This window comes from Lycorma delicatula, chromosome 2 (assembly GCF_047948215.1).
Source record: "Lycorma delicatula isolate Av1 chromosome 2, ASM4794821v1, whole genome shotgun sequence".
NCBI classification, from domain to species: Eukaryota; Metazoa; Arthropoda; class Insecta; order Hemiptera; family Fulgoridae; genus Lycorma; species Lycorma delicatula.
In genome coordinates, this window is record NC_134456.1 from 107,711,603 (window position 1) to 107,737,174 (window position 25,572).

Genomic DNA, 25,572 nt, shown 5'->3' on the forward strand with positions numbered 1-25,572 from the left:
GATAGAGATAGCTGTCATTTCAGATCAGTAAGCATTGGCAAATGATCATGGAAAAACTGACGCCGCAACAACATTTACAAATTGGAGAAAGATCAAAATGGGAAAATATCAGTGACTGAAGCGTGGAATCAATGTTCTGTTCGTCAAATGTAAAGAGCACTTAGTAATTTTTATGGTACACATAATCATCCATCAGAGCAACTTATTTATCAAACTACTGATAAATTTTGAAAAACATTTACTCTATTCAATAAAAAACCAACAAGACATAGATCTGTACGTATAGACAAAAATATCGGTGCTGTCAGTGATAGTATTGAAGATAACCAAATATGTCTACTCGTCGCCATTCTCAACAACTTGGACTCTGTCCATCCACTACATGAATATTTCATGAAAAGATCTTGGTCTACACCCATACAAGATGCAAGTGGTGTAAGAACTGAAGCTGTAAGACCATAATAAGTGTCATTTTTTGGTGAATGGTGCCTAAATCAATTGGGAACTGATCCACTTTTTTATCAAAAAGCCCTTTTATTTAGTGACTAAGCTCATTTCTGGATAAATGTTTATGTTAACAATTACCGAATATGGAGTAAGACCAATTCTCAGGAAATTTACGAGTCTCCATTACATCCTGAAAAATGCACTGTATGGTGTGGGTTACATGCTGGAGATATCTTTGGTCCTTATTTCTTTAAAAATGAGGCTGGAGTGTATGTTTCTGTCAATGGTGATCGTTACAGATCAATGATCAGTGATTATTTGTTTCCAAATTTATATGACATCGACCTGCAATAGTTTTGGTTTCAGCAGTCTGGTGGCATACCTCATACTGCTACCGAAACAGTCGATTTATTGAAACAACTTAGTGACAAAATTATTTCATGAATTGGTTCAGCGAATTGGCCTCCAAGATCATATGACATAACGCCAGTGGATTATTTTCTTTGAGGATATATGAAGTCTGTGGTTTATGCTGATAATTCAACAACAATTGATGCTTTGGAAGCAAACATAACTTGTGTTATTAACGAAATAGATTTCCAGTTGCTTGAAAAAGTGTTTCAAAACTGGACTGATCGAATCCAATTCATCAAAGCTAGTCGTGGTGGACATATGCCAGAAATTATTTTCAAAGTTTAAATGTCAGATAGTTATCTTAAAGATAAAAACAAAATTGGCTTTAAACTTACCTTTTTATGTGTTTTATTTCAATTTAAAGTTCTATCACTCTAAAAAAAACACCCATTAGAACCAAATAGTAAGATTACATTTATTGTTGTGCTTACTAAGTCTGGATATCAGTTTTCAATTCCATCCACCAGTTATAAAGAGATTTTCCTTTAAATCTGTACTGTAATGTTGTTTCTCTCATATCAATTTCCTGTTCTTGAGCTGCAACTGAAAGGTGATCTATTTTTACATTTGCAGCAAATGGGTTCATAACCTGAAACTCTGTTTTAATACTACGAAGATCTTTAAATAGGTTACAATATTCTGTCTCTAAATTTGTTAAATGTTTAGATATAATACTTTTAATTTCTTCCACATTTACTTCTCTTTCAGAAGCAAGATCACACGATGATGGAAACATTTCTAAAGATCCCTTTTCTATATTCTCTCTCCACATCACGATTTTCTTTCGAAATGTAGTTACTTTCTTGGTCATTGTTAAAATGTCACTTTTTTCCTGAAGAGACAAATTGAGCATGTTTACTTTTTCAAAAAAATCAACAAAGTAAAATATTTATCAACAGCCACTTATTGTCACTGAAAAAGCAATTTTTATCTTTTGCTATTAAGAAAGAAACCTCAAAAGAGGCTTCTAAACATTTATCATTAAGTGAAGCAATTTTTTTTAAATGACTAGCTTAAGTATTGTATGCTTTTAAACGTTCAAAAAATTGCAGAGGTTTGCATTCATGTTCAGGTTGTTAAGTTTTTAAATGCCTTCACTGATGGCTTCATACAAGCATTAGACAGAATCTCATAACATAATACATAGGACGAGAATCATTGGTAACTGATGTAAATTCAAATTTTAAGAAGCCTAGTTGATAATTTTGAAATTTCTGGCACAATTTTTTTGTCCATGCTATATCATTAATATTTTTATTTCTTGGCAGGATTGCTAATAATCTTGAAACAATTATCAGTATCAACACTATTATTTATTTGTTGCATATCAGAAGAAGTACTATTGAATAATCTTCAACCCGCATTTTTTGTGTGGGCAATTTTTTAATCATTTATCCATTTTGTGAGAGGTTGAAAATCAACAGCATGTAAAAGTCAACTAATCACAGTTATTACAATACACATCGCTATCTATATTAATTCCATAGAGTTCGTAAAATTCTCTTAATTATACAGATACACGACCTACCAGTCACTTGGGTAATGGTGCATTGAGTGGCCAAGACGTGAAACCAGACACTAGCATCTGGGGAGCTCAACATCACAAATGCACCAGCTTTGAAGTGCATGCGCATGAAGATAGCAGTTTCTTGTTGAACATTCAGAGGTATCTTCATGCCAAATGCAGAGCACTTTGTTTCCAATAAGTCTTAGTGCACATGTGCTTTAAAGCTGGTGGATTTATGATTTTGAGCTCTCCAGATGCTAGTGAAACCAAACACAGCAATCAATGAGAGAACTTTACACTCACATGATACACAATCATACACTCTCAAGTGATCGTGAGCATACTTCTTTGGTGTATCTCCTGGGGTATGCATACCCCACTTTGGAGACACTACACTAAACTGCCAGAACTTCACACTTTACCAAACCAAGAAACATCATTGCTAGCAAATGCTGTTAATGAATTCTTCTGTTGTTTTGGAGTACTGAGAGAAATACACAGTGAACAAGGGTGGAATTTTGAATCTAGTTTTTAGCAAGATGTTTTCAGGCATTTTGGTGTACAAAAAAAGAGATCTATATTGCTTCATCTACAGTTAGATGGCATGCTAGAACGCTACATCAAAACTATAAAAGAGCACTTAAAAAAGGTCTTTTCAATTACTCAGTAAATCAGCGCAACTGGAACATGAAACTACTTCTCTTTCTAATGGCTTACAGAGCAGCTGTGCATGAAACCACCAGTATTACACCCATCTAGATGATCTTTAGAAGAGAGCGGGGGTTACGATGTGATTTGCTCTTTGGTTCACTACATGGGAAATAGCAACCTTCAATACAGTACACAGCAGAATTTGTTAATAACAGAAGTCCATCATATTTATGCCCGGCAACATTTGAAAATAGTAGTGACAGTATGAAAGCAAAATACGACCTACAGGCAAATTCATCTGGGTTACAAGAAGGAGATCGAGTCTGGTTCTACCATCCAAAGATGACAATTAGATGTCCAAAACTTCAGACCAATTGGGAAGGATCTTAAATCATATTGAGCATAATCAGTGATATAGTCTACAAACTTCAGAGCAATTCAAGAATGAAGATCATAGTTCATCTGGACCGCCTGAAACCTTCTCAGGGGGCTGTTCAGAATGAACAGCTCTAAGGAGGGAGCAGTGTAATTGATAGAGAAGCTTCCAGAAAAAAGAGAGAGAGAGAAAATGAAGAAAGAAGAATCTTGAAGAAATGACAAAGAAATTATTATACTTGAACAATCAAAAGGAAAACTCAGGTATTGGTACTCTTCGCAAATCAGCTGATTTCGAAGTCGAGAGTTCCAACGTTCAAATCCTAGTACACACAGTTAGTTTTTTAAAGATTTAAATACTAGATTATGGATACTGGTATTCTTTGATAGTTGGGTTTCAATTAACCACACATCTCAGAAATGGTCGACCTGAGACTGTACAAGACTGCACTTCACACAATCATACATATCATCCTCTGAATTAATACCTGACAGTGTTCCTAGAGGCTAAACAGGAAAAAGGACAAAAAGGTACTGCAGGTCCAGAGATATAATATTGCTGGGGACCAGCAGAGGACAGTTACAAGTTCTAGTTCAGTTCAGTTTGCAATAAAGGCGATTATGATGTGTGGGAGCTTTGGAGTAAATATTTGGTAACAAACAACTGAGGAGTGTATCACAATTATTCTTTTTGGACAGCGGTTGAAAACAAGAAGCTGTTTAGTGAGTTATTTGTATACAGAGTGAAAGTGACATTATTCTATTAATTTATAAAGTGTAAGTCAGTTTTTTTGCAAACAGTAAAAGTGAATAATACTTGCATAAAGTGAATTGTAGATTTTTCTGTCGTTATCTTATTCTTAAGTCAATGTCAGTTTCTATTAGTTATTATAAAGTTTTTAGTAGATCTGAATTCTATTTTGGTGTTTATAATTTAATTATCTCATTAAATTAATCTTGTATTTAATATGATTTGCCATTTTTGTACCTTTATAAATTGTATGTTAGAAATTTTTACGTGTGCTCTTTCTCAATATCCTTGTCACTGTAAACACATGACATGTGTTAAGATGTTGTCTTTTAAAGACTCAGGCCAACCATTCCTGAGACATGTGGTTAGTTGAATTCTAACCATCAACTACACCGGTATCCACTACCTAGTATTCAAATCAAAATAAAGCAACTAACTTTTACTAGATTCGAACCTCTAAACCTTTGACTTTGGGCTTTCAAGTGTTCATTATGTCTCTTTTTTAATTGTGTATTTGATGAAATAGAGCTTATGGAGTCAGAACAGTTCAGTTTATATACTCCAGAGTTGTATTGATTTGTTTTGTTTGTGTTCTGAAAGTTACTGTGATCGTATTTATTTTACATTTATGAGCTGTTTTTCTGGTGCAGTTGTACTTGTTTTTGTGTGCTTGTTGTTTTAAATTGTTGAGCACTTTTATCTAATTATCAGATGACATGGTATAATAACAAACTATGGATCATAGTCTAAGAAAAATTATTTGTTTGTGTATATATAACTATGAAGTTTAATCTGAGTACTATGTTAGCAGTTCACATCATCTTGTATTACCTTGGTGTAATTAAGGTTAGAATAGCAGAAATAGTAGAAAAGGTTAGAATAGCAGCAGATGCATGCCTACATTTAACAAAATATACAGCACATTATAACCAAATAAACAAAAATATTTTTTAAAAAGATAAACCATGCTTCACAGATAGCCAAGAAACAGCTGAAATCATGTACATCATTCAGACTCTTAAACAACTACATAACAAAGAAAGATACTCTAAATTACACTTATTACACATTAAAGTAGATTTAATGCACTGCCATATAAGGTAATGCTGTATTTATTCTTATTAGTATTAAGTTCTTTCTTGATGGCAAGCAGTTATATCTTCCCTGAGAAGTCAAATGCAAACACAGAAATTTTATTACTGCTCTTTTGCAGTTACTTCACACTCTTAGAATAGGTTTGGAAAGATTTAATGCACTTCTTTGTTAAGTGAATTCATGAAGGATGGAATGTTTTAAGAGGAGAAAGAGAAAGAAATGCAATTAAAGAAAAAATTATGTTAAATGAGTACCAGTAAACAAAATTATAACACCAAAAGTCAAACAAGTAATGCATGTAAAAATCCAGGCTGTTTCTACAGATTAAAATTTTGACACATTGTTGATAAGTTAAATATTTTATCTTAAGTTATATGTAAATTAAAAGGTTTTGAGTTATAAAGCCTACAGCATCAAATGCTGTTTGATGTCAATGAATGACCTAAAATTAGCATTGAGTACAAACATTCTTATTGTTTATTTATAAAAGCATGGATGTAATATTTTTACTAAAAACTATAAAAAAGAAAATTAACACATATGAATAAAGATTCTTAAGAAACAGATTTTAAAAAAGATGGAACAAAATAACTGTTAGAAAAACACTACCAAATGTTATATCCTCAACAAAGCAACACAATCACCAGCATTCTACCAACTCTTACACATCTAAAACTCAGAAGGGTAAAAAAAAAATCAGTTTTTCATTTTAAATAAAAAAAGCAAGCAAATAGCACACAGCAAATTTTAACCAATCCTAAAACATCTATTCTTGATTTAAGAAAACAATCATTGACTATGGTAAGATTAGAGTGCAATTACAATTTATGAATTTATGAAACAAAGTTTAAATTAAAAACTTGTACAAGTAATACTCCCATACTCCCATACAGGAGTAAATTTGATTCATCAAAATTGAAAATTTTGTATAAATGCATGTTTAATGTCCATGGATAGTAAAAAATTACCTGAGTACTTGAATATCTTTAGTATTGTACCTCTTAATGCTGGATAATTAAATTATTACAGTGTCAAAAGATATTTTCTTTTTAAGCACCTACAGGCTAACTGGTCAATTAGGGGTACTCATGAGAATTTTTGTAGTTTTGAAAAATGCTAAGCCTGACTGGAATTCAAACCTAAAAGGTACCAAATGAAAGACAGAGCACTACTACTGCCCCTCATAATAATGTGATGTTCGCTTTTAATTTTAAAAGGTTCACTTGTTTATCTTGCATTATTATGAAATTAATAAAGCTGATCAATTCAAAGTTGCACATTAGAATATATTTAACCCACTGATACCTGAATTTGACTGAGGTTCAAGGCGCTTATATGTTACTAGAATTTTTTGTCATTGTGAGAAGTAAAAAACTATGAGTGTATGTTTTTAATCTTTATAGGAAAGTGAAAATAACTACGCTAGTTATTAATGAAAACAAGCTACAGGAAACATCCATCAATGAAAATAAGCTACAGGAAACATCCACCAGCTGATAGATTAGCCTTCATCCTGATTTTGCTTTTACATTTTATACTAGGAATATATTTACAGACTGTTAATATTATTCTTAAAATACACTTTTTTTTGAGATTATAGAAAATATATCTATTTATATTTAGTGATGTTATAACTCTGCTTAGTCTTAATTCTACATGCACATTTATATTATCTTACTTGAAGTACTTACTTAATGTATAAAAAGATTTATTTTTACTTTGCCAGTTATAGCAATATATATTGCTATAGCTGTAACTGGAAAGTATATAGATAGATAAAAAAAAGATCTATAGATTAAAAGATCTTTGAAAATCTAAAAATCTTAATTTTTGTTATGACAATACATGTATATAATACCAAAATTTGTAGTTCAAATAAAAAGATAAGATTTATTTAATGACTTAATAAATATCAAAATACAGTCCAATTTACTAACAATATCATAATGACCGCTAGAAACTAATATTGCATTAACACTAGAAATTCTGAAGTTCATACAATTTAATTTTTGGAGGTATTTTTACTTTTGTTTATAAAAGAACTACCTTACACTTTATCAATGAATATAATACTGTCACTTTCACTATTGTTTACCAATTACTCATGAAACAATTTCTTGCATTCACCCACTGTCACAATGGAATATTTGTGACAGCTTCTCACTTGTTACAACATGCTTACTGATATCCCTTTTATTACGAATGCACTGAACACAGTCTTGTAGAACTACTCACTGTTATAGCTTATTATCAATGACTGCACCATACATGGTCTTGCCAGACTACTGGCTTTCTCCGTTGGTCCTCGGCCATATTTATGTTCCCTGACCTGTAGAACTAGTACCCGACTCGTCTCTTTAACTGTTGAAGCGTAATAATCAACGCTGTCCATGTCCTTAAGTTTTCTACAAGTTCTTATTCTGGCCCGATAAACCTTCTGGTTGAACACCAGCTTTTGGAGGTGCAATTATCTATATGACAGACAACAAATTTTTAAACAGACCCATTACTCTAAAAAAATTCCTTTTAGTTCCTTATATAAATAATAATGGAAAGAAGAATCCTTCTTTCCATTAATTATCAATTATCCTGATCCGCAATACTGATCCTGTTACAATATTTTGTAACACATTTGTACATCATAATTTTTCTTTCTCCCTGCTATTTGCACTTAAATATTTCGGATTCATCACAACTTTCTTCTTCCGGTTTTTTCCAAAATATATAAACATCATAAAGGCCATAGCAAAAAATTCACAATTGCATGCATTGGTTTGGTTTTGAACTTCGTAAAATGTTCTCATATTTCTACCAACCATTTGGATAAAAATTTGAAATCTATTTTCTTAAGGCAGAATTGATTGAAATACATGAAGTATTTCACAATAATATGTTCTCATCCAATGTTGCAACAAATTGTTTTCAATGTCTTTTATGCTACAAAACTGGACATTTTTAGAGACTGGTTTTAAATGATAAGAACTGGACAAAATATGTTTCTTGTGGTTCAAACTTTGTAAACATTTTAAAAATATTTTGAAATATTGATATAATAGTTCAATTAGAATAAACATGTGGATTGAAAATTTTGTTAATCTTTGTGTTCATTCAAATACTATATCTATAATACTCTTCACCACAAAAAAATTTCTAAACAATATTCAGCTTCTGTTTTGTTTAAGTTTATTTCGTTATTAAACTCGATTAAATCTTCATTGTTTATTTTATCATTTTTTTAATGAATGTCGACAGTTTCTATTGAACTGTTTGATGATGACATTTCCATATTATTTTCTTTCAAATTATTTTCATTATCATTTATTTGAATAAAAAAATTTTATCTGCAAAATCATTTGGATTTAGATGTAATCATTAAATGATGATGAATTGTCTTCAATTTTTTTGGAGTTATACTTATTGTTAATTTTTTTCACGCTTTTATATTCATAAATTTCTAAGCTCAATCCTTAGAAGTTCAATAACATCAAATGGCAAACTATTAAAAACATAAAAGGTGGAATATTACTATCTCAATTACTTGAAGTAAATATAAATGTAACAGCTCATACTATTGGAAAACTAAAATTCCACATGGAAGAAGAAAAAATAGATAATTTTGAAGAAATGATAAATCTGGGAAAATCTTTAGCTAGTTTCTTTTTTTTTTTTAGTACGATTAATTCATCATATAAGTTTAAAAATGTGTCTGACCAGGATTTGAACCCTGATGTCATCCTTTTCACTTCCAGATGAAAAGCCAGGACTCTATCATTCTGCCAAAGATCCACATAGAATTACGACAAGAGTTGATAAGAGTAGATGTCAAACATACAGTACAACTGATATCAAAAAAATCCATACTGTATTCTCTTGCTGTACTTAAGTTATTGTATATGTTTGAAAAATAAAATAAAATAATAGTCCCTGCATTCAACTTTCATTAACTCCTGCAAAAGTATAGAAATAATTGTTTTTTTTTTTGTTTTTTTTAGTATTTATTTAACTTTGTATCATGAAATTAAAAATAAATATGTTTACATGAAAATGTGAAAAAAAATTCATAATTATGGTGGCTTTTTTCAGTAAAGATTAATTATTCTATGATAAATTTAAAACAGAGCTTAAATGATTGAAAACAAAGTTTTTTCAAAAATGAATTCCATAACTTGATCAGATAGCCAAGAAAGTTGGGCAATTCATTGCTAGCTTTTTTAACTACGTTAAAAAAGCTACTTCAAAAGTACAAAAAAGTACTTCAAAAACTGCAGTTACATTAAGGTAGAATAAGTGCAACAAATAGATTTGCTTCTTAAAACACCAAACATTCTTTTATTAGATGTTGATTTTGTGTATTTACATTGATGTGACATGCATGTATGAGGTCTACAAATAAAATAATGAGACTGGTTCAGAAAAACTTTTTATTTACAATCCAATTATACATGAAATAGTTCCCTTGGGAAGCCATACAATGCTTCAAATGGTTTTCCCACTCTTCATAGCAGTGTTGGAACTCAGAAACTGAAATATCCTTCAGATGGTTGGTTACATTTTTTTAATGTTTTTTATGATCCAAAATGGTGTCCTTTGAGGTGTTTTTTAAAGTCGGGAACATGAAAAAGTTGCAGGGACTCAAGTTAATTGAGTTGAGAGTGCAGTGTAACAAGGTCCACTGTCATGATGCAGCATCCAGTTCTTTGATGGCTGGTCTCACGCGGGCAACTCTTTTCCACAGCCTTTCAAGAATTTCTTGGTAAACATATTGATTTACAGTCTGCCCTGTAGGCAAAAATACCTTATGGACAATGCCATTACTATTGAAGAAACAGATAAGCATGGTTTTGATTTGCTAGTTTTTGCTTTTTTGGAACATGGTGAGTTAACAGTCTTCCAGAGCATGGATCATCCGCAACTGATTCCCAGCAATCTAAGAATGCTTTAAACCACCTAAAAATATGGGCTCATGACAGGGCATCATCCCCATATACCCTTTCCAATTTTGAAAAAGTTTCAGTAGCATTCTCACAGAGTTTAACACAAAATTTGATTACACAATGTTGTTCATAAATTAGTATTACTCATTTTTGTAACGCACAACAAAAACTCATTGCACGAAAAGTTTGTTTATGTCTCACATGGCAATAATAGACTAAAAATATTAATACCTAATATAGATCAGTTGTTCATATAACCATATGTTTACTAGTAACTTTACACTGTTGTCACTTTGGCTGCCAAAAAAAGCTAGTCTCATTACTTTATTTACAGACCTTGTATCTATTGAGAATAATAAAGAAACAATCAATTATGTATTTGCTACTTACATCATTTATATATTAGTTAAATATTAACGCATAAATAAAATATAAAAATTTTGTGTAAAGGAGGTGCAGTTTTCTGAAAGAGGATTGATTAGTGTTCTTCAATGTTTGATTATGCTAGCTTGTACATATGGTTCTGCCTATCATGTGTAAGGATTGATGTGTGCTTTGAAGTTACTGTATTAAGACCTCCTATCCAATTAAATATTATCTATGATTAAGTTTGCAAATAAAAATCTTAAAAAATGACTGTCAGATTTTCATAAGTTACAGATAAAAAATTAGCCTACAAAGTTTTGCATTTGTTGATTGTTTTAAAAATGTTCATACTCTTTAATTGAGTAATTTTTTAGGTGAATCTAAAAAAAGACCACAGTTTTTAGAGCTCTGATTCAGAAAGCTTTTTTCACAAAATTCATATCAGATTGATTAAAACACTGAAACATTTGTCACAGATTTTTTAAATGGATGCGCCATATCTAAAATTACTTAATTCTATACTTTTAAATTTTTTTATTCTTTTCATACAGATTTTATATTTTGCAACTGTAATTCAAACAAATATGGGAGACGTATTATGTTGGCTTTATGATAGACAGATTCATTATAATGAATTGAAGTTACCACGAGCAGATTTATTATTACTGTATTTTAAATCTATTATTGCATATTAGACTTTGTAGTAAAGGGTCAATGTTGGAATTTATTTTCAGCTAATCAACCTGCAAACATACTTGACATCACTGACCCCTTTCTTTGCCACGTCTATTAAAGCAATTGTTTCAAACTGTAATAAAAAATTTGCTAATCATTATTTAATTTACACTAAATAATTCAGTAATAGTAATAGTAGTAGTTGCACTATTAATTGATGTAGAGTTATAACTTCTTCAGAAACTTTTGTGGCTATTTTTTATAAACATGAGAATAAAGTACTGTAGAGTGTACTTGATTTTAAAAAGAATATTTGCAACAAAAAAAAAAAAAAACAGTACATCATGATATCAAAATTCCCACTTCCTTTAAATAAAGTAATAATAAAAGAATATTTTATTTTACCAACCGCTTCGTTTTTTTTCCAGCTTATTGAATAATAATAATTTATGGTTCTTTTATAATAATTTTCATACTAGCCAGTTTTTAAAGATAAGTAATCAACAGGAAATTATTCTTTATTTCTAAGTAAATAATAATTGCTGCATTTATTTTAATCACCAAAGAATAAATAAACAACTTGATTACGAATATTATTTTCTTATATTTTTAACTTACACATTTTACTGTTTGTTTTTTCCCCAAAAAATTTACATTATAGTTGTTTAACTGTAATTTTTGTAACATACTGATCCAGTAAAATTAGTTTACATAATACAGTTTTTAAAAGTATGTAATTTTGGAAGTTAGTATGTTAATTTAACTACACAAAATTAATATTATACCATTATATTACATAGAAATAACATCTACTTTTCATTTGAAGTTGTAAAAAATAAAAATATAATACTATGATAAACGAAGATCAATAAAAAATTATTAATTAAATAAATATCTAGTCCCACAATTTATAAAATGTAGACTTACGTGAATTAACTACTGAATTACTTGCAGTCAGCTGAGTTTAGTAATCAATTTTAAAAATATGCCGTTAAAATTTGAATGAGAATCCAATACTTAGCGGGAACTTCATGGCTACCATAAAAAACGTTTTTTAACCTGTAACAATATCCGTTATTGTACGTAACATTTAAAATTTAGTTCAGTTCGTCTTAAAAATAATCATTTCATTCAGGCTAATTTAAACATTCATGAACCCTAAAACTTTTGTTTATGCAATTTTATATAAATAATGTGAATACATAATAAATAATATCAATACATAAAATACAATAAAGAAAACTTTTGTTCTTTGTATATGCAAAAAGGCTTAAATTAAATATATTTTTTTTAGGGTTTGGGATGATTGTCCAAATTTTAAATTATTGTTCTTTAATCAATTACCGTATTTGGTTCAAGGAACATTTACCAACAGCCATATCAAAGATATCCAAAATGTTTGTGATTTGCGACTTAAATCGATGTTGTTGGTAAATGTGTTGTTGGTGTTGCAGTTGAAATAATATGTTATTTCGTGTTTGTAGTGTTTATTTAAGAATCAAAAATGTCTAAGTCGAATATCATAGTGAATGGTGAAAACTCGAGTGATGTGGTGGACTTTACAACTGACGCGAACATCAACATGGTTGCTGTTAACGATATTTCGTGTGCCAAACATTTAGAAAATTTTGGTTCTAAAGACAGCGGGCAAGGTTTACTTTCTTACCCTTGTGATTTTGACCATATTTACGCCAGCAGTATGAATGAAAGTGCAAAATCAAAAACAGTTAATTCAGAAATTAGTCTATTAAAAGAACTACTTTTATCACACTTGGACCTAATCCAGCAGCAATCGGAACAGTTGGTTACCAAAGACAAACAAATATCTGCTTTACAGCAAGAAAATGATACGGTACAATTTATAAATTGTATAATTACCAAAGTGCTTTTTTATTCTTATTTTTTGTTATAATTTTATGAAGTGTCATTTATTACATTTTATAAATATTCAATATGGCAGTTTAAAAACAAAGCTTGTGTCTGCTCTTAGTTCCTGTGATGACCACTAGATTAAGTTTCAAGGACAGTAAAATTTTATTTTGAATTAAAAAATAAAACCCCAGAATTTATGATTTAATGTTGTTAAACTTTCTGTTTAAAATCAACATTATTATGCAAATGCCAGTCATTTATCAAAACCCTTGTTTGGGTTTGGTTGTCAGAATTGTTTATGATTTTAACAGTAGTTTGATTTCAATCATAAAACTAGAAATTTTATAAAATTTCTGCAAAATAATTTTTGAAATATAATTATAACATTTTTTCTGATTTCATGTGACATATTCTATTTTGTCTGATTATGTCTGGGATTGTCTATTTTTTGAGGTTATGTTGTCATTACTATGTTTTAACATATTTCTTTAGTAGAAATTGTTTCTGATATTTTAATTATTTATGCAAGAAGATGGTGTTGCTCTTTTATTTTAAAATAATGTCAATTAATCATTGGTTCTATTTTATTGTTAATCTTTAAACTTTTATTATTCTGGGCCAGTCTCTGGTGTTATGCTCCTTGTCAGTATAGTTGCTACTGTTTTAATATATTTTTATTGGCTTAATTAAATGGATTAACCTTTTTAAAGAAAACAAATTATAAGAACGATTTTATTTTTAAGTTCCTAAAAACACAAAGATATATTTGGTCAGTGATTAGGAAATGACATTGATGTAATCTTGTTTTGAAGTATAATTAAATCAAATTTCTTGTCAAGTAGTTTAGATCTGTTTTGGGTTTTCATTTAAAATCCAAGTAGGTTATTTTTGTGGAATTCTGTATATTTATTGATTTATTTTATTGGAACGTACTCAGGTTGTTGTTTTCATAATATATTTAGTGTGTTCTGTTTGTAGGTTGTTTATGCCTTTATTATTTGACTTTTTCAGGTAATATCTTATTCAGTTTCCTTGGGATGGATTTGCAATGACTGATTTACTATCAGATTTGATTACTACTTGTTTATTGTACAATAGCTATGGGTAAATGTATCCAGTTTGCCCAACACAGTATTTTTTTTAGTCACTGCAATTTAATTGTAATGTTTATTTGTGTATGTTTTGTTAGGATATCTTATAAAAATGTGTATTTTGTTTATGGTTTCAATTGTAGTAAACAGTCATTTATTCCTAAAAATGTTGCTTGTTAGCATTCTTGTTTTCTATGACAAAGTGAATTTTTGATTTGTGCCCTTTTTCCATAAGTGTAGATTATATTTATAAAAAATGTCAATGAAGTATTTCATTGAGTCTTTTTTGATAGTGCAAACTCTGATAAAGAACTGAATCATAGTTTTGAAAAAATCTTCCAAAAGCTCACTCAATTTCCCATATTTAGTAATAAGCTGAAATTTATATTCAGACTGTATAATTATTTTTTCGAAATTGTAAAACTTGTTGTTTGTAGATGATTTAAAACTTACCTTTTGGAATTAGAATGTATTTAAATTAACACAAAAAAAATTTAAAATTTGTTAATGAATCCCCACATTTCTTCTTTCTTTCTCTCTCTGATGCTACAGTCCAATATGGATCTTGACCTCCCATATGACATGCCTCCAAAAATTTGTCTATTACTTTTATTCACCACTGTCTGACACCCAAGACTCACAGATCACTCTGAATGTCCTCCATCCACCTGATAGGCCTTCCTTGTTTTCTTGTTCCAAACATTTCCCCTCTGAGAATGGCATTAATCATTCTGTCACTCCATCCTTGCCACTTGTCCCAACCATCTTGTTCTGCATGCCTTGATGTCTTGCACTAAATCCTCATCACCAATATAATGGGTTAGCTCCTTGTTATTCCTTTTACACCACTTGTCCCCAGTTCTTATATGCCACACAATTCTTTTAATATTTTAAAAACGGGATGTCTTATCTCTTTTAGTTAATATCCAGGCCTCTGACCTGTACATTACTACAGGTTTAATAAGTACCCTGTATGGCTTCAGTTTTGTGTTGTGTTATAAACTTTGACATGAAGTTTCAGATTGGCAAAATATGCTTTATTTCCATCTGCTATCCTGTATTCTATTTTAACCTGTAACTTATTCTCATTATTCAGGGTTGTTCCTAAATATTAAAACGCCTTTACTCTTTCAAGTGTCACATCATCATATAATATCTCTCGAACCAGTCTTCTACCTTTCTCTATCATCATTTTAAAATGTTTTGTCTTTTCTATATTAATTTTCTGACCCACTGGCTTTCCCTCATTATGCAATAACTTAAACATTTCTATTATGATCTGAACATTTCTTGAGATGAGAACCACATCATCAGTATAAACATACACCTGTTTCATTTTGTAAAACATTCCCATCTGCTTGTAGTATTTTTAAAACCTTATCAATAGCCATAATGAAAATTACTACAGCCAGTGCATCACCCTGTCTCACTCCATTGTTCAGAGTTCAAAAGATTTGCTTTATTTGAAACTCTTACACAAGCCATGGAATTTTCCATAGTATCATATAAGCTTTATTAATTTATTTGCTACCCCATTTTTGAGCATTAGCTCAGGCAAGCATTTTCTACTTATGTCATCAAAAGCTGCTGAAAATCAACAAATATTCAATCCAGGTCAACATTTTACTCGTAGTACCTTTTAAAAATGGGACAAATGATTCCCATTTTCCAGTTTTCATCTTTTCTTGTTCCCATATCCAGATCACAAGTTTTCTTTGACCTGGATACTAGGAGATTCTATAAATTGCTCTACCAACACTATGCTACCTGTTTCATGTGCCACTTTCACTTCATTGCTGAGTTTTTCTTCATAAAATTCGGCCCACCATTCCAATATCCTATCCTCTTCACTTGTCACACATTCATTCCCATTTTTACACAGATTAAGTCTAGCTTGGTAACCCCTTTCCAATGCCTTAATCCTCCTATATATCTCTCTCCACATTTACTCTTTTTTTAAATCACACGATGTTAGGAGCCAATTTTATACAGTAAGTCAAATTTTATGAGTGAAATTGGTTGAAGTGCAGTTGTTCATTTTGCTTGCCTCTAGTTTTGTGTTTGAGAGCGGGCAATATGGTAGTATATAGGGTGGAGAGGGGACTGCATTATGAAATAAAGACAGTGATCAGTCTTTAAGGCAGGTGAGTTGAAGTGAGTGTTTCACCCCATTCTGGGAATGCATCAGTATAATTGCTAACCTGTATCTAAAATACCTCCTTTCAACCTCCATAGAAACTCGGCTTACAAGATTTATGTTTACTGTACCTTGTCATACAATCCATTCTTTGGATTTTCTGTTAAGGAATTCTTGTATCACTAAATCATATACAGAAAGAGCATCATCAAGTCCATGTATTCCCCAGATGCAGGGTTTGAAGTTTAGGTTTTTTTTAAATATCTTAACATTTTCACAATATTTTATGTCTCCATTAAGATTATCGTAATTGATTGTTATTTTCTGAGAGTGCTAAAAGTAGTTTATAGATTAAAGGTACTCTGAAACATAACTACAAATCTTAAGCGTGACAGTGCTAGAAAGGGCAGAAAATAACATTCATATCAAATTTAAATCTCTTTCACTGTTCTTTAATTTTTATTATGTTGACACTTAACATTGTACATAACTATTTTGTCAGACAATTTTTATTATATATTATGTATTTAACATTTTATACTTAAATATTTTTAAAGCTTAACATAAAAGGAAAATTTATCTAATGTTTTCAATCATGTTTGATTAAATCATTTGTAATCAAATACAATAGAGATATTCAGTTAACTGTTTACAATAACTGTTAACTGTTAACTGTTAACAATTTGGAAGTATATTAATGACATTTAATATATTTATAATTTAAAGAAAAAATTCATATGAGAACCTAGTAGTGAACTATGAAAGTGCTCATGTGATGATAAAAAAGAAACCAGTTTCAGAAAGGGTTGAGTAAGATTAAATTATTGTTCATTGGTATTACAATGAATAATTAATTATGAATTCAAATATTGAAAAAAAAATACATTTGTATATATATATCTATTGCATAATATAATTTAATTAATTATAATATTGAAACCACCAGATACAGTCAATCAAAAGTAAGAACACTTACCTACTGGACCTCTTTCAAAGCTTTTACTTCATCATTAGCCATTTAAAATTACAAATTACACATCTGTATCAGCTTACCATGCTTTGTCATTTAAAATTAAAGCCTTTTTTTATACCATGGTTGACTGTTCTTTCGTAGCATAGTGTACTTTAAAGAGGTTTTTATTTTAAATGACAAAGCATGATAATTTATGTAATAGATGTATAATTTGTAATTTTATACATCTGATTAAGTGAAAGTTTCGAAAGCACTCCAGTAGGTAAGTATTCTTACTTTTAATTGACTATCTGCTGGTTTCAGTGTTATAATTAATTCATTTATATATTTAAATCCATGTAATTAATAATGTTTTTGTATTTCCTCAAAGAATTGTAATTTTATTAAATTTTGATGTTGTGGTTTTGCAGTTAAAACTGAGGTTGGAACGAATGGATAGGCGTGTGACATTACAGAAACACCGAGATGTACCTGAGTCACCTCCTTGTAGCAATAGCAATAGTAGTATTATCAATACTCTCTCGGTACCTAGTCTAAGTAGTATTGGTTCTCTTGCTGTTGTTACATCTCCTGATAACAATGGGCCTATCGGAAATGTAACAGAAACTGTTAATAATACCACTTCTATTAGAAAGAGAAAACGTGATGACGCTGGCAGTATTTGTAGTGCTGGGAGTAAAAGAACCAATCGTAGTGCTTCATGGAATTCTATGCGGGACATTAAAGAAGAATCTGCAGCTAATATCTCAGGTAAATTAAATGGAAGAGCCTCAAAAAAAGAGTCTGCACATCGTAGAAGAAGGAAGAAACAAATAAAAAATGGTGTGTTACAGTATTTATTTTCTAAATCATTCATTAAAATAATTTTGTTATTTTGATATATCTTTGAAATATTTTAGTTTTATATCAATCTGCATCAATACATCATCATAATCTGATGTCTGCTTGGTAGCAGGTCCCTTAGGCCATCGCTGTTTCCATCCATTTCTATCCCAAGCCTTTTCCTTCGTCCCCGTAGTTTCCAATCTTCATTTCATCTATTAATTTCATCCTTCAACTTCCTTGTCCTTTTCTCCTTCCACTGACCCTTTCAATGCAATTGTCAAGATCCCACTTCCCCCAACCACTCGTCCTTATTCGTTAATATTTTCTTTTGATTACTACCTGCATTAAGTGCTCTTCCTTCTTTAATTCTGTTCATTACTTCTCATTCCTCACTTTAGCCGTCAATCTTATTTTCTCTATATCCACAGCTCATAAGTCCAAACTTTTACTTTGTAGTAGTTCCTATTCTGATTGAAGGCTTCCTTTAATTTCCATTGTGATCTTCAACTCCATTCTCACCATAGTACCCAAATATCTTGTCAGTTTTTACTTTTTCTATTCTTCCTTCACTTGTTTTTACCATTAAATCCTCTTTGTTATGTACTTCCATTACTTTATTTTTTCTTTAGTTATTTTCATTCCACACTTTCATTACTCCTTCCTTGGCTAAGTTTTAAAGCACATCTGTCCCATTAGCTAGAATGTGAAAACTTTGTTACCATATTTTTCATTCTCTATACTTATTCCCTCTTCTAATATATATATATAAATTTTTGTAAATGTTGAACCATGTCTGAGAATTAAAATTCTTGCCTAACACCTCGACCTAGCCCTATCCTGTCATATTTTTCACTTACTTTCATTTCTGCTGTTTGTCTCATGTTTTTTTTTTTTTTTTTTTTATCTTCAGTCATTTGACTGGTTTGATGCAGCTCTCCAAGATTCCCTATCTAGTGCTAGTCGTTTCATTTCAGTATACCCTCTACATCCTACATCCCTAACAATTTGTTTTATATATTCCAAACGTGCCCTGCCTACACAATTTTTTCCTTTACCTGTCCTTCCAATATTAAAGCGACTATTCCAGGATGCCTTAGTATGTGGCCTATAAGTCTGTCTCTTCTTTTAACTATATTTTTCCAAATGCTTCTTTCTTCATCTATTTGCCGCAATACCTCTTCATTTGTCACTTTATCCACCCATCTGATTTTTAACATTCTCCTATAGCACCACATTTCAAAAGCTTCTAATCTTTTCTTCTCAGATACTCCGATTGTCCAAGTTTCACTTCCATATAAAGCGACACTCCAAACATATACTTTCAAAAATCTTTTCCTGACATTTAAATTAATTTTTGATGTAAACAAATTATATTTCTTACTTAAGGCTCGTTTCGCTTGTGCTATTCGGCATTTTATATCGCTCCTGCTTCGTCCATCTTTAGTAATTCTACTTCCCAAATAACAAAATTCTTCTACCTCCATAATCTTTTCTCCTCCTATTTTCATATTCAGTGGTCCACTACATTTCATTACTTTTGTTTTCTTCTTGTTTATTTTCATGCGATAGTTCTTGCATAGGACTTCATCTATGCCGTTCATTGTTTCTTCTAAATCCTTTTTATTCTCGGCTAGAATTACTATATCATCAGCAAATCGTAGCATCTTTATCTTTTCACCTTGTACTGTTACTCCGAATCTAAATTGTTCTTTAACATCATTAACTGCTAGTTCCATGTAAAGGTTAAAAAGTAACGGAGATAGGGAACATCCTTGTCGGACTCCCTTTCTTATTACGGCTTCTTTCTTATGTTCTTCAATTATTACTGTTGCTGTTTGGTTCCTGTACATGTTAGCAATTGTTCTTCTATCTCTGTAATTGAACCCTAATTTTTTAAAAATGCTGAACATTTTATTCCAGTGTACGTTATCGAATGCCTTTTCTAGGTCTATAAACGCCAAGTATGTTGGTTTGTTTTTCTTTAATCTTCCTTCTACTATTAATCTGAGGCCTAAAATAGCTTCCTTTGTCCCTATACTTTTCCTGAAACCAAATTGGTCTTCTCCAAACACTTCTTACTCTCTCCTCTCAATTCTTCTGTATAGAATTCTAGTTAAGATTTTTGATGCATGACTAGTTAAACTAATTGTTCTGTATTCTTCACATTTATCTGCCCCTTTAAATCTTTTAATGCTCTCTTAAATTCAGATCTCAGTATTGTTTCTCCCATTTCATCCTCCTCAACTTCCTCTTCTTCCTCTATAACACCATTTTCTAATTCATTTCCTCCGTATAACTCTTCAATATATTCCACCCATCTATCGACTTTACCTTTGTATTATATATTGGTGTACCATCTTTATTTAACACATTATTAGATTTTAATTTATGTACCCCAAAATTTTCTTAACTTTCCTGTATGCTCCGTCTATTTTACCAATGTTCATTTCTCTTTCCACTTCTGAACACTTTTCTTTAATCCACTCTTCTTTCGCCAGTTTGCACTTCCTGTTTATAGCATTTCTTAATTGCCGATAATTCCTTTTACTTTCTTCATCACTAGCATTCTTATATTTTCTACGTTCATCCATCAGCTGCATTATATCGTCTGAAACCCAAGGTTTTCTACTAGTTCTCTTTATTCCGCCTAAGTTTGCTTCTGCTGATTTAAGAATTTCCTTTTTAACATTCTCCCATTCTTCTTCTACATTTTCTACCTTATCTTTTTTACTCAGACCTCTTGCGATGTCCTCCTCAAAAATCTTCTTTACCTCCTCTTCCTCAAGCTTCTCTAAATTCCACCAATTCATCTGACACCTTTTCTTCAGGTTTTTAAACCCCAATCTACATTTCATTATCACCAAATTATGGTCGCTATCAATGTCTGCTCCAGGGTAAGTTTTGCAGTCAACGAGTTGATTTCTAAATCTTTGCTTAACCATGATATAATCTATCTGATACCTTGCAGTATCGCCTGGCTTTTTCCAAGTGTATATTCTTCTATTATGATTTTTAAATTGGGTGTTGGCAATTACTAAATTATACTTCGTGCAAAACTCTATAAGTCGGTCCCCTCTTTCATTCCTTTTGCCCAGCCCGTATTCACCCACTATATTTCCTTCCTTGCCTTTTCCAATGCTTGCATTTCAATCTCCAACTATTATTAAATTTTCATCTCCTTTTACATGTTAAATTGCTTCATCAATCTCTTCTTATACACTCTCTACCTCATCATCATCATGAGCGCTTGTAGGCATATAGACGTTAACAATCGTTGTCGGTTTAGGTCTTGTCTCATGTATAATCCTTTAATTAGTCATTCTATTCTATGTTTTTCCCTTTAATAATTCCATAATTTTCTCCCATCTGACTTGTCAAATGCCTCTAAATCCATGAAACGTAGATTCATTCCTCTTCCTCTCTCTAAATGTCTCTTCAGCCATCCTTAATAGTCCAGAAAGCTGGTTCCTTTCCCTTTTCTGAAGCCAAACTGTCCTCTTCCATTGTTTACCAACCTCCGGTTTAGGACTCTTAACTATATTTTAGCGACATGGACTTTTAAACTTATTGTTCTGTGTTCTAAACATTTTCTGGTATGAGTTTTCTTTGAAATTTATATTATATTATTACAATTTTCACAAAATGTTAATGCCATTTTCCTGTACTTTATGACCTATTACGCAGTTTAACTATTTCTTCCACACCTTCATCATTTAAACTTTATAAAATTCTGTAGTAAGCTTTACTCCAGTTTATTTTTATTCCTCGTCTTTAATTGCTTTTCACATTTTAATTTCAATAGTTCTTTATTCTTTTAAGCTATCCAATTCCTTTTCTATATGTAGTTCTTCAGGTTTCTCTCTTGTTATGTATAGGTCCTCCAACTATTCCTTCCAGCTTTCTCTTATTTCTTTCTTCTCATATAGCATTTTACCATTGCCTTTCCATTTATCCCTTATAATATTTTTCATCTAACTATACATCACATCTTACTGCCCTTTCTTTTCCAGATCCTCAATATCATTGTGTTCCTATTTCCCTAGTTTTTTTTTTTATGTTTCCCTCCTTAACTCATTGTTTAATTTGTTATGAATTGTTCTTTAATTTTCTTCTTTGTTACTCTTATTTTGTCCTCTTGTTTCAAATTTCTTAATTACTTCTGCTGTTACCTATGGTTCTTTCACTCTATTTCTTTCATAACCACCTACTTCTTCCTTTGCATATGTTTCCTCCTTTTGTGGTTTTTGATTTAAGTGTTTGTTATAAATCGGTTATCTCTTCCTTCAGCCATTCTACTAATCCGTTCTTCCTTCCAGTCTGTAATCCCAAGCCAAATTTTTCTATCACACATACCTCTTCACCTTCTCTGGCCACAGCATTTCAGTCTCCCATCAGTACCTTACTGGTACCGATCCTTCTGATTTTGTTACAGCTTCAATACTCTCATGTATCTCTTCAATATTTCGATAATTTGATATTGGCATAAGTACTTGTACTATATTGGTAACAAATATTAGATTGTAGTAAATACAAGTACTAAATTGGTAATAAAAATATCTTACATAAATGATAGACTAATACTGTTAAAGACTAAAATAGTCTTTAACAGTATTAATCTATCATTTATGTAAGGTATTTTTTACTTCATTCCTCATAATTATCGCCATTCCAATTCTCCTTTCTTTCTTCTGAAATAGAATATTCTGAAATATATCATTTCACCTTGCCCCTCTTACTGTATCTCTTTGTTCTAATATATCCATATTATTTATCTTAATTTCTCTCTTGAGATTCCCTAACTTTCCACTCTATTACAAAGTTTTGACATTCCAAGTTCCTAATCAAGTTTAAAATCAGTATTTTAACTTCAGAATATTTAACAGAAGAAACTAGCATCATAACGTAAAGTAAGGAATTATCACTAGGTTCATTAATACAGTGATTTTCCACTGCCTTATGTATTCTAATACAGTTGACTTCCTGAAGAAGATCCTCCATTTTTGGGGACAGTTTCCAATCCCCAAGTCACAAGATTGCGCCCTGTACCTACCCACCACCACTACTCATCTGCCGTCTGCCTATAAGGAAGAACACGTACTGAGAGTAACTAAGTTCCTACATTCTTTAACTGCTTGTATATTCTAGCAATTGTTATTATATACAATTGTTGACCTCTCTCTACCATAGGAAGATGAATAACAGGATTTTCCCTTTGCTAAATCTTGTACCTTAAAGTCATTTCCTAAACAATGAATTACTTTGAGAGAATGTAAGACATAATTCCATAAAAAAGAATAAACGTGCATAGGGTTCATAAAATTTGAATCATGTTATCAATACTTGTTGATCTTAATGATCTAAATGTTATGAATTTTTTAGTTTCATTACTAGAAAAAAGTTCAAAAGATTTATGTATAAGATAGAAGTACTCCATTGTAAACTAATTGTTCAATTGTATGTGGCATGTGATCTTCTGAACAGCATCCTGTAAACTAAAGGCATGAGAATTTGAACTTAGGGGTTTGAAGCTTGAGGTTTCAGCTTAGATTAAAATTATTAGACTGATTCTAATAATTTTAGAATAGTAACCTATAGTATAGGTTACTATACTTAAACAATGTGTAAGAGTCTGTGTAATGCCCTACTTACTGATGTCCAAGTAGCTAATGACCACTGTAGTTGTGAATCACAATAAGAGAATTCACAACAATTTTATGAAATAGTTTGCTAAAAGGAAGTCTAGAATATACAAAACTTGTTTTCAGTTGGTTTTTATAAAATTTTTGTGTTAACATATAAGAGATTTTTACAAATACTTAAACAAAAATTTATTAAATTTAAAGTACTAAATAATCTTTTGTTTGGCTAAGCATTTTTATTAAAAACTTAATTACCAGACAGAAAACTGATAACAGTTTTTTTATTAGTAACATTTAATATATTTTAGATATTGGAAGTAATAAGGGAACAAAATTCAGAATTATGAAAGACACATTTCTTGGAGGACCTGTTATGACTTGAGAGATTAATAGTGGCATGCATATATTTTTAAGTCTGTTGTTTCTTTTGAAATCTGAAATTATTAGTATTAATCATATGGTTGTTAGGTTATAAAACCTTAACCCTTTGAGGAGCAGACCCGTTTTGGAGATTGTTAAAAAAATCTCATGCTTATATTATTGTTGGTCAATCAATTGTACAGTGCGTTAAGATTATTTTTAAGCTTTTGGTAAAAAATGTTATTACCAATATTTCTTAGCAGTTTTTTTTTAAATTGTAGGAAAACCAGTGCACTATAAAATAAAAATTGTTTTTTTATGGTCATATCTTATTCAAAAAATTTTTCTAAAGATTAAAAAGTACCCAAAAACAGAAATAAAAAAACCCTAAAAAGTGAGTTGTCACTTAACTTAAAATCAAAAAACAGTTTTACAATGGAAAACACGATTTTTAGAATTATTTCCATGTTTTGTGTTAAACCTGAAAATTTCATGATTTTTGGCAAGAAATTTATAAATTTTAGTCAAACTGTAAAATTGAGTTTTTTGATCTATCACTACATAAAATCACTATCAGATTGAACATTTCAACTGTAATGTTATGATATGAACGTCACAAGCAACTAAAAACAATGATAAACGCATAATGTTTTTGGCTCATCTACGTAGTATGCAACACACCAATAAGTACATTATTGTAGAAAACTAAAAGAATAAAATAACGCATTCCTTTTAACTCCTAAACAACTATAATTTCACGGCAACCCAAAACAATAACAAAGATCAATATTTACTTATTACGCAACAAATTTGATTAAATGTTCTCAAAAAATAAACATAAATAGTCATTAATTTCATAATTTTTGTTTATCATCCAAATATAAATGGCGATGTCATATGCGAAGTTAAACAGTAACAAACGTAACCTTTATCAGGCAGACTGCCTTTTCTGCTATGACAACCTAACATGTGATCAGTACAAGTGTCATTTTGACACTGATGAAATTTCACTAAATCCATATTTTTCACATAAAATGAGATTGATGAAAGTCACCAGTTGGTCTTATTAGCATAAAACTGAACCTGATGAAAAATCATCAACTGGTCTTCAAAGAGTTAACAAGAATTTTTTATATAATCCTTATGATTTAAAAATTCCCTTACCAGTGGTGTTACTGTGATAATGATTGAACTCAAAATCAGACAACTGTTTTACTGTTGTTACAAAGAAATTATTTTATTAATTTATAAGACTGGCCATTTGTGTTTCATGTTCAATAATCTCTTACCATCAATTATCTATTTAATGAAAAACTGTCTTGCTTTTTTGTGTAGTTTTTAATGATGACTTTAGAAATGATAAATGTTGTGATGGAAATTGATGTTGCTTATTTACTTTTTATTTTATGTTTCTACCATACATACAGAGACCTGAGAATAAAATACTTGTGTTTATATTA

General features: G+C 30.6%; 2 protein-coding genes across 3 annotated transcripts in view; one reads left to right on the forward strand and one right to left on the reverse strand.

Moving 5' to 3' along the window:
• Positions 1 to 1,291: 1,291 nt before the first annotated feature.
• On the reverse strand, positions 1,292 to 1,633 carry LOC142319927 (uncharacterized). The gene has a single exon (XM_075357602.1). The coding sequence runs from the start codon at positions 1,631 to 1,633 to the stop codon at positions 1,292 to 1,294; it is 342 nt and encodes a 113-aa protein (XP_075213717.1).
• A 10,940-nt stretch (positions 1,634 to 12,573) lies between these two features.
• The window catches only part of msl-1 (male-specific lethal 1), a 37,766-nt gene continuing 24,767 nt past the window's right edge, over positions 12,574 to 25,572 (forward strand). For both annotated transcript variants that reach the window (XM_075355962.1, XM_075355961.1), the window contains exons 1-2: positions 12,574 to 13,067; positions 17,699 to 18,110. In XM_075355962.1, the coding sequence (XP_075212077.1) occupies positions 12,720 to 13,067; positions 17,699 to 18,110 (760 nt within the window). In that variant the 5' untranslated portion in view covers positions 12,574 to 12,719. The remainder of the gene's footprint in view (positions 13,068 to 17,698; positions 18,111 to 25,572) is intronic.